General features: G+C 40.3%; 1 protein-coding gene across 1 annotated transcript in view; it reads right to left on the bottom strand.

Moving 5' to 3' along the window:
* Positions 1-6,591: 6,591 nt before the first annotated feature.
* LOC131951632 (uncharacterized) overlaps positions 6,592-10,297 on the bottom strand; it is a 28,525-nt gene continuing 24,819 nt past the window's right edge. Inside the window, exons 7-9 of the mRNA XM_059313974.1 lie at positions 8,692-9,102; positions 7,754-8,405; positions 6,592-7,681 (exon numbers count right to left, since the gene is read on the bottom strand). Coding sequence (XP_059169957.1) covers positions 6,799-7,681; positions 7,754-8,405; positions 8,692-9,102 — 1,946 coding nt within the window. The 3' untranslated portion in view covers positions 6,592-6,798. The remainder of the gene's footprint in view (positions 7,682-7,753; positions 8,406-8,691; positions 9,103-10,297) is intronic.

Here is a 10,297-nt window from a genome sequence, read left to right as displayed (position 1 = left end):
GGTTAGGGTTTGGGTTAGGGTTTGGATTTGGGTTTGGGTCAGGGTTTGGGTTAAGGTTAAGGTTAGGGTTAGGGTTAGGGTTAGGGTTTGGGTTAGGGTTTGGGTTTGGGTTAGGGTTTTGATAGAGATTTATAATTGACAATAGTCTCTCTTGAGGCCTTGCGTGTGCTCCATAACCGAAAAGTTGCATTCAAATTTAGAGAAATCCACGACCTTTTGTTTCTACCCTACCACAATTTTACATTCTAAAAAAACTTTGCAACGGTCTAATTGAATTAAAATTATTGTTAAGCTCTAATTACTTTAAACCCCACGACATTTTATTCCTATGATGGATGTTGAAATGTCTTTACTTTAAGCATGTTTTCCCCAAAATTTGTCTCAGACTTTTATTATAACTTGTTTTTTTTTAGAATTCTATTTATAATTGGAAATATCGCTTACAACTAACCCTAACCCTAACCCTAAACCAGAGGCGTAGCGACCCTTCCCGGCGCCCGGGGACAAACTTTCAATTTGCACCCCCCCCCCCCCCCATCAAACTTTCAACTTATTTTTCCAACCAATTTTGGCGCCCCCTAAGGTCGGCGCCCGGGGACACATGTACCCCCCTTCTCGCTACGCCTCTGCCCTAAACCTAACCCTTACCCTAACCCTTACCCTAACCCTTACCCTAACCCTTACCCTAACCCTAACCCTTACCCTAACCCTTACCCTAAACCTTACCCTAACCCTAACCCTAAACCTTACCCTAAACCTCACCCTAAACCTCACCCTAAACCTTACCCTAAACCTTACCCTAAACCTTACCCTAAACCTTACCCTAAACCTTACCCTAAACCTTACCCTAAACTTAAACCTAAACCTAACCCTTACCCTAAACCTTACCCTAAACCTTACCCTAAACCTAAACCTAAACCTAACCCTTACCCTAAACCTTACCCTAAACCTTACCCTAAACCTTACCCTAAACCTTACTTTAAACCTTACCCTAACCCTTACCCTAAACCTTACCCTAAACCTTACCCTAAACCTTACCCTAACCCTTACCCTAAACCTAAACCTAAACCTAACCCTTACCCTTACCCTTACCCTAACCCTTACCCTAAACCTAAACCTAACCCTTACCCTAAACCTTACCCTAACCCTTACCCTAAACCTTACCCTAAACCTAAACCTAAACCTAACCCTTACCCTAAACCTTACCATAAACCTTACCCTAACCGTTACCCTAAACCTAACCCTAAACCTTACCCTAAACCTTACCCTAAACCTTACACTAACCCTTACCCTAAAGCTAAACCTAACCCTAACCCTAAACCTAAACCTAACCCTAACCCTAAACCTAACCCTAACCCTTAGCTGACATTAAGATCTTTGGTGACCACGGGTTGAATTTAGATTTTGGTAAACCGTGAAATACGCTCCAACAACATAAGGACTTTATTCTATTTATAACGCATATAAATGCTTCTTTTACAACTCATTTAAAGTTTTTTAAAGCTTCTAAATCATCTAAATTATCCACTTGTTGTAATACTAATTTATAAAAAATGTAGCAAACGTTCAATAGTAAATAATATTGTGTAGCAAACGTTATATACAAAATGCATTGCAATTCAAGAAGATTTTTAAGGCATATTTACATCATTGCAATATTTTTTTTTACAAAAGATTTAAGTACACTTTAAAAATTGTATACAAAATAAAATATTTTATTGGACAGTATAACAAGAATTGGAATCTTTTGAGATCAAAATGGTGTTAAATGGCCGAGGGGGGATTTGATGTAGTTGGCACATGGGAGCTTATGAGTGAAGATGGCCGATGAGACATGGTTGAAAGAGACCTATGAGTTATATGTGCATACGGCTTATTGGGCTGATTTTAGATAGACCTATGGGCCTGATGTGTGAACATTACATATAGGCCTGTTGTTTTAGTAAAGATGTCCTATGTGGCTGATGTTTAGATGAAGATGTCGAATGCGACTATTGTTTCAAAATGGCCCTTGAGTCTCATGTCTATGTGAGGATGGCCTAATGTTCTGTTTAAGTGAGGATGGCCTAATGGTCTGATGTTTAAGTGAGGATGGATTAAATGGTCTGATGTTTAAGTGAGGATGGCCTAATGGTCTGATGTTTGAGGATGGCCTAATGTTCTGATGTTTAAGTGAGAATGGCCTAATGGTCTGGTGTTTAAGTGAGGATGGCCTAATGGTCTGATGTTTAAGTGAGGATGGCCTAATGGTCTGATGTTTAAGTGAGGATGGCCTAATGGTCTGATGTTTGAGGATGGCCTAATGGTCTGTTTAAGTGAGGATGGCCTAATGTTCTGATGTTTAAGTGAGGATGGCCTAATGATCTGATGTTTAAGTGAGGATGGCCTAATGTTCTGATGTTTAAGTGAGGATGGCCTAATGATCTGATGTTTAAGTGAGGATGGCCTAATGTTCTGATGTTTAAGTGAGGATGGCCTAATGGTCTGATGTTTAAGTGAGGATGGCCTAATGTTCTGTTTAAGTGAGGATGGCCTAATGTTCTGTTTAAGTGAGGATGGCCTAATGGTCTGATGTTTGAGGATGGCCTAATGGTCTGATGTTTAAGTGAGGATGGCCTAATGTTCTGTTTAAGTGAGGATGGCCTAATGGTCTGATGTTTGAGGATGGCCTAATGGTCTGATGTTTAAGTGAGGATGGCCTAATGGTCTGATGTTTAAGTGAGGATGGCCTAATGTTCTGTTTAAGTGAGGATGGCCTAATGTTCTGTTTAAGTGAGGATGGCCTAATGGTCTGATGTTTAAGTGAGGATGGCCTAATGGTCTGGTGTTTGAGGATGGCCTAATGTTCTGTTTAAGTGAGGATGGCCTAATGTTCTGATGTTTAAGTGAGGATGGCCTAATGGTCTGTTTAAGTGAGGATGGCCAAATGGTCTGATGTTTAAGTAAGGATGGCCTAATGTTCTGATGTTTAAGTGAGGATGGCCTAATGTTCTCATGTTTAAGTGAGGATGGCCTAATGTTCTGTTTAAGTGAGGATGGCCTAATGTTCTGATGTTTAAGTGAGGATGGCCTAATGTTCTGATGTTTGAGGATGGCCTAATGTTCTGTTTAAGTGAGGATGGCCTAATGTTCTGTTTAAGTGAGGATGGCCTAATGGTCTGATGTTTAACTGAGGATGGCCTAATGTTCTGTTTAAGTGAGGATGGCCTAATGTTCTGTTTAAGTGAGGATGGCCTAATGGTCTGTTTAAGTGAGGATGGCCTAATGGTCTGATGTTTAAGTGAGGATGGCCTAATGTTCTGTTTAAGTGAGGATGGCCAAATGGTCTGATGTTTAAGTGAGGATGGCCTAATGTTCTGTTTAAGTGAGGATGGCCTAATGTTCTGTTTAAGTGAGGATGGCCTAATGGTCTGTTTAAGTGAGGATGGCCTAATGGTCTGATGTTTAAGTGAGGATGGCCTAATGTTCTGTTTAAGTGAGGATGGCCTAATGTTCTGATGTTTAAGTGAGGATGGCTTAATGTTCTGATGTTTAAGTGAGGATGGCCTAATGGTCTGATGTTTAAGTGAGGATGGCCTAATGGTCTGTTTAAGTGAGGATGGCCTAATGGTCTGATGTTTAAGTGAGGATGGCCTAATGTTCTGTTTAAGTGAGGATGGCCTAATGGTCTGATGTTTGAGGATGGCCTAATGGTCTGCTGTTTAAGTGAGGATGGCCTAATGGTCTGATGTTTAAGTGAGGATGGCCTAATGGTCTGATGTTTAAGTGAGGATGGCCTAATGGTCTGATGTTTAAGTGAGGATGGCCTAATGGTCTGATGTTTAAGTGAGGATGGCCTAATGGTCTGATGTTCAAGTGAGGATGGCCTAATGGTCTGATGTTTAAGTGAGAATGGCCTAATGGTCTGATGTTTAAGTGAGGATGGCCTAATGGTCTGATGTTTGAGGATGGCCTAATGTTCTGATGTTTAAGTGAGGATGGCCTAATGGTCTGATGTTTAAGTGAGGATGGCCTAATGGTCTGGTGTTTGAGGATGGCCTAATGGTCTGATGTTTAAGTGAGGATGGCCTAATGTTCTGTTTAAGTGAGGATGGCCTAATGGTCTGATGTTTGAGGATGGCCAAATGGTCTGATGTTTAAGTGAGGATGGCCTAATGGTCTGATGTTTAAGTGAGGATGGCCTAATGGTCTGATGTTTGAGGATGGCCTAATGGTCTGATGTTTAAGTGAGGATGGCCTAATGGTCTGATGTTTGAGGATGGCCTAATGGTCTGATGTTTAAGTGAGGATGGCCTAATGGTCTGATGTTTAAGTGAGGATGGCCTAATGGTCTGATGTTTGAGGATGGCCTAATGGTCTGATGTTTAAGTGAGGATGGCCTAATGTTCTGATGTTTACGTGAGGATGGCCTAATGGTCTGTTTAAGTGAGGATGGCCTAATGTTCTGTTTAAGTGAGGATGGCCTAATGGTCTGATGTTTAAGTGAGGATGGCCTAATGGTCTGATGTTTGAGGATGGCCTAATGGTCTGATGTTTAAGTGAGGATGGCCTAATGGTCTGATGTTTGAGGATGGCCTAATGGTCTGATGTTTAAGTGAGGATGGCCTAATGGTCTGATGTTTAAGTAAGGATGGCCTAATGGTCTGGTGTTTAAGTGAGGATGGCCTAATGGTCTGATGTTTGAGGATGGCCTAATGGTCTGATGTTTAAGTGAGGATGGCCTAATGGTCTGATGTTTGAGGATGGCCTAATGGTCTGATGTTTAAGTGAGGATGGCCTAATGGTCTGATGTTTGAGGATGGCCTAATGGTCTGATGTTTGAGGATGGCCTAATGGTCTGATGTTTAAGTAAGGATGGCCTAATGGTCTGATGTTTAAGTGAGGATGGCCTAATGGTCTGATGTTTGAGGATGGCCTAATGGTCTGATGTTTAAGTGAGGATGGCCTAATGGTCTGATGTTTGAGGATGGCCTAATGGTCTGATGTTTAAGTGAGGATGGCCAATGGTCTGATGTTTGAGGATGGCCTAATGGTCTGATGTTTAAGTGAGGATGGCCTAATGGTCTGATGTTTAAGTAAGGATGGCCTAATGGTCTGGTGTTTAAGTGAGGATGGCCTAATGGTCTGATGTTTGAGGATGGCCTAATGGTCTGATGTTTAAGTGAGGATGGCCTAATGGTCTGATGTTTAAGTGAGGATGGCCTAATGGTCTGATGTTTGAGGATGGCCTAATGGTCTGATGTTTAAGTGAGGATGGCCAAATGGTCTGATGTTTGAGGATGGCCTAATGTTCTGATGTTTAAGTGAGGATGGCCTAATGTTCTGTTTAAGTGAGGATGGCCTAATGTTCTGTTTAAGTGAGGATGGCCTAATGGTCTGATGTTTGAGGATGGCCTAATGGTCTGATGTTTGAGGATGGCCTAATGGTCTGATGTTTAAGTGAGGATGGCCTAATGATCTGATGTTTAAGTGAGGATGGCCTAATGTTCTGATGTTTAAGTGAGGATGGCCTAATGGTCTGATGTTTAAGTGAGGATGGCCTAATGGTCTGATGTTTGAGGATGGCCTAATGGTCTGATGTTTAAGTGAGGATGGCCTAATGGTCTGATGTTTGAGGATGGCCTAATGGTCTGATGTTTGCGGATGGCCTAATGGTCTGATGTTTGAGGATGGCCTAATGGTCTGATGTTTGAGGATGGCCTAATGGTCTGATGTTTAAGTGAGGATGGCCTAATGGTCTGATATTTAAGTGAGGATGGCCTAATGGTCTGATGTTTGAGGATGGCCTAATGGTCTGATGTTTAAGTGAGGATGGCCTAATGTTCTGTTTAAGTGAGGATGGCCAAATGGTATGATGTTTGAGGATGGCCTAATGGTCTGATATTTAAGTGAGGATGGCCTAATGGTCTGATGTTTAAGTGAGGATGGCCTAATGATCTGATGTTTAAGTGAGGATGGCCTAATATTCTGATGTTTAAGTGAGGATGGCCTAATGGTCTGATGTTTAAGTGAGGATGGCCAAATGGTCTGATGTTTAAGTAAGGATGGCCAAATGGTCTGATGTTTAAGTGAGGATGGCCTAATGGTCTGTTTAAGTGAGGATGGCCTAATGGTCTGATGTTTAAGTGAGGATGGCCTAATGGTCTGTTTAAGTGAGGATGGCCTAATGGTCTGATTTTGAAGTGTTTCTACAATTATAAAAGCTCCTACTAAGAGACGCTATTTTTAGTGGTTAAACGGACCTGCTAACATGAGCTTGTCTTTCATGTTCAACTTGGCATTAGAGCTTTGCAAAGTGAAAGATCTAACTTCATCACATACCACGAGTCAGGTGTATTTACTGTTAAAGGTTGTGTTACCTTCAAGGGGGTTCAATTTTTATATATATATATATTTATATTTTTATTTATATTTATATATATATATATATATATATATATATATATATATATATATATATATATATATATATATATATATATATATGTATACATACATATATATATATAAAAATAGAAAAATATAGTATCTGTGTGTATGTATATATATATATATATATATATATATATATATATATATATATATATATATATGTATACATATATATTACATATATAATATACACATATATATATTACAAAGATCACCTTACAAATGGAGAATTTGATGAAAAGATCGACAATGTGTATGTTCCATTTGAGATTAAACTAAGCAGAGTCAAAACAAAACAACTGAGATGGTAAGGGTGCTAGGGCTTGTCAAAAACAACTAAAGAAAACGAATAGGATTAAACCTTTTTTAAACTTCATCCTCATCTTCCTCCTCTACTGGTGTCTTGCCGATCTTTTCTACGCCCCTGAAAGCAAGTTTCTGAGTCTGCTCATAATCGAAATAAGAGAGAGGATCGTCTTCGATAAAATCGTCATACTCAAGTTCAAGGCCATCGATCTCCGATGGCGTAGTTATACTTCGAGTAGGCGAAGAGATATTTTTGCTGCTCGTTTTACTGGCTTTACCTGGGCTGGAAAGCTCTCTGTTACTGTCTGCTTTTGTCACTGCTATCAAGGGTGTGTCGCGTCTTTCAAGCTTAGGGCTTTGACCGTCTGGCTTGGGTAGAAGGCTTTGTCTTTCCTCGAAAGCTGATCTCTTGGCTTTATTGTTTACACTATTAGTGTTGGCACTGTTGTTATTGGCACAATTGTTGTTAGCACTTTTATTGCTTGCCAATGAATGTTGCGATGGTGATGACCTAACTGGTCTCCTTCGTTTAGATGAAAGCTGAGGTAATACTAAGGGTGGAGGTGGGGCTGTGAAGGTCTGTTGCTCCAAAGTTTGAGGATCGTCGCGTGTGGTGTATTGCACAGGTTTGGGTGTTAAGTCAGTCACAGAAATCTCAGCTGCGTCGCTTGTAGGTGTTAAAGAAAGTTGTTTTGTGTTTGATTTTTTCAGAGTGTCATTTGAATAACAATTAGTTAGTGATGTCGGCCTGCGGGCGGGCTTTGGGTGCATGAAAGACGTTGTCGCTGATTCTGTTGAATCACTTTTTACCATGTTGTGAAAGTGAGAGGGAGACTCAAGACTTGAGGTCATGGAGTCTAGAAGAGGAATCTCCTCTGATGGAGGCCGCGGGGCGGATCGTTTATTGCTTTTGTCGGCTTTCACTGGGTGGTTTATGAAGCTACTTTTGTCTGGTTTGACTGGGTGGCTCATGAGGCTAGCTTGGAGCCCTAACCCTTGGAGCCCTAACCCTAACCCTTGGGGCCAGCTGACCTCGGCTTTTGTTGTAGAGGCGGAGTGCTGGGAGCCCGATGATCCCGTGACCTCTCGTGTGACCTCAAGGTTGGTGCTGACACCTTTACCTTTTTTGCCATTTCTTTTCTTGTTCAGCATGTCTAGTTTAGTTATTGGTGAACCGGGAGATAGGCGGGCAATGGTTGAATGTAAGGACTGTTTTCTCAGTGGACTTACACCATCTAACAGGTCCGTGTCAACTATCTCGATGCCGTACGCACTAATCAAAGTATCTCTGGCTGTAGGGCTCGACTTGCACTTTCGACTTGATGCACTCGACGCTGCAGACGACCGGCCATTTCCTCGAGACGGGTTATTAGCCTTGGTCAGCGGGATCGACTGGTCAACGTGGACCACCTTCCCTGGACTGCTGTTGCTCACGCCGCTGGAGTCTTGCTGTTGAGAGCTATCAGGGCGGAGAGGGCTGTCTGTTGATGTGGTCATGCTGTACTTGACCGGTCGCTTGAGCAGCGTTCGTTGAACAAGAACAAAGATAATAGCAGCGATGATGACGAGCCCACAAACGGCGATACCTACCAGAGTTATCAGACTCCCCATCATAGTCTCCTGCTGGTGCTGGTACAAAACTCGTGCTGTACTACTCGCAGCTACTGCTGTTACAAGAAGTTTTGCAGAAAAGAACAAGATTACTATAAAACAAAACGAATGTGGAGACATGAACTACCTTTAGCTATATAAAACAAAACTAATGTGGAGACATGAACTACCTTTAGCTATATAAAACAAAACGAATGTGGAGACATGAACTACCTTTAGCTATATAAAACAAAACAAATGTGGAGACATGAACTACCTTTAGCTATATAAAACAAAACTAATATGGAGACATGAACTACCTTTAGCTATATAAAACAAAACTAATGTGGAGACATGAACTACCTCTAACTTGATAGTGAGCGATGAATCCATGAGCGTGTATTGGTAATGTAGCGTTCTTTGAGAAGGTGGCTACAGTAGACATACTTGTGTAGTTGGTCATTAGCTCAACCCTCATTGACGGACCGGAACTTGTGATCTCAACAGGGTAGGCGGAGCTAGCGGATGAGAAGAGTAGGGTATCGGAGTCCGTGGCTCCGTCTCGTACCTTGACCCATTGCAGTGTCAGATTTAGACTGAAGTAATCAAATTCCAAGACAATCACCTGCCCAGTCGCAGCCTCCAGCGTCCATATGGAGCTGCCATGGCAACGACCAGTGCCGATAATTTGACCTTGTACTTCCCTTTTCTTGCAGCCACAAGCGCAATTTGGGTCAAGGTTAGGAGAATGAAGGGGTGTCCGTGGTATGGCCTCTGTAAAAAAATGTGTAATTATATTAATTTTGTCTAGCATGAGTCATGAGGTTAATTTCATATCAAAATCCCATCATGTGTGACTGTATGTATCTATGAAGGCCATGTATGTCGGTTAGGTTTTGTAGTTTTTATGTAGGTAAAACATGGTGGTACATTATTACTTGAAAGAAAAGTGTATATAATCAAATAGTGCATACAAAAATTACAACAAGCAAAATTCCAGAAATAGTGTCAATTTTCAATACGACACACCTGACAGATAATCTAATTCAGTGGTTCTTACGTCCCGGGGGTACGCCGATTTTTTTATGGTTGATAATTTGTACAAAGGGGCGTATTTGGATTACAAAATAGAATTTTTGTAAAGGGTAATAAATTTAGTTTAATTTTGTTGTTTCCGCATTACGTCTATAAAAATGATAAGTTGTAAAATGAAAATGTACTTTGAAAATGATCAATATTGAGTTTTTAAACATCAATTTAGATTTTAGTACAAAAACCAACACTTTAAAATATTACACAACGGAGAGTTTTTTTACTATATGCATGTCTTCCACATCCATACAGAGCCACAGAGCCCATTTGAGCTTTATATATTAGACTAGGCATACTGCCTAGCTTTGCTTAGGTTTTTAAATAACATTTGAGAATTTGAACACTTAATTATTTAGCGATGGATTTGGTGTTGAGTGCTTTAATTTAAACAGTAATGCTAACTTTAGAAAAAAAATGTTTTAGTTTGTCATTTAAATACCGTTCTCAGAGAAATATCGGAAAGTACGCAATGTATAAGTAAAATGGAATTAGAACTACACAGCTTCCATGAACAGTACATCTCATAGTTTTTATTACATTGCCTTTTGAAATTTATTTATTTATTTAATTAAGATACGTAACTAAATTAACAACTTAATTTTGTACTAAAACAAATGCTATACTTCGTCATTTTCTGTTTCTGTTTAAAATAGTATACAATTATTTGAAAAATAATAATTTAAAAAACGTTACCTCCCTTGAAAACTGAACGTATGACGTATGTCTTTGTTTTTTTTTTTACAAACAGTTGCTATGCTTATATAAGAAATTACGGTATATGAATATATTTAACAACTATAATGGCTGTTTCCGACGGGATTAAAGTTTTTTTGTTAGCCTCCAGGGTCGGTCTACGACGTCACATAATATTAAGGGG

This window comes from Physella acuta, unplaced genomic scaffold (genome assembly GCF_028476545.2).
Source record: "Physella acuta isolate Inbredline_101_S28 unplaced genomic scaffold, ASM2847654v3 ptg000818l, whole genome shotgun sequence".
Taxonomy (NCBI): Eukaryota; Metazoa; Mollusca; class Gastropoda; family Physidae; genus Physella; species Physella acuta.
The sequence above is the reverse complement of the archived record's forward strand: the minus strand, read 5'-3'. Positions and strand labels throughout refer to the sequence as shown.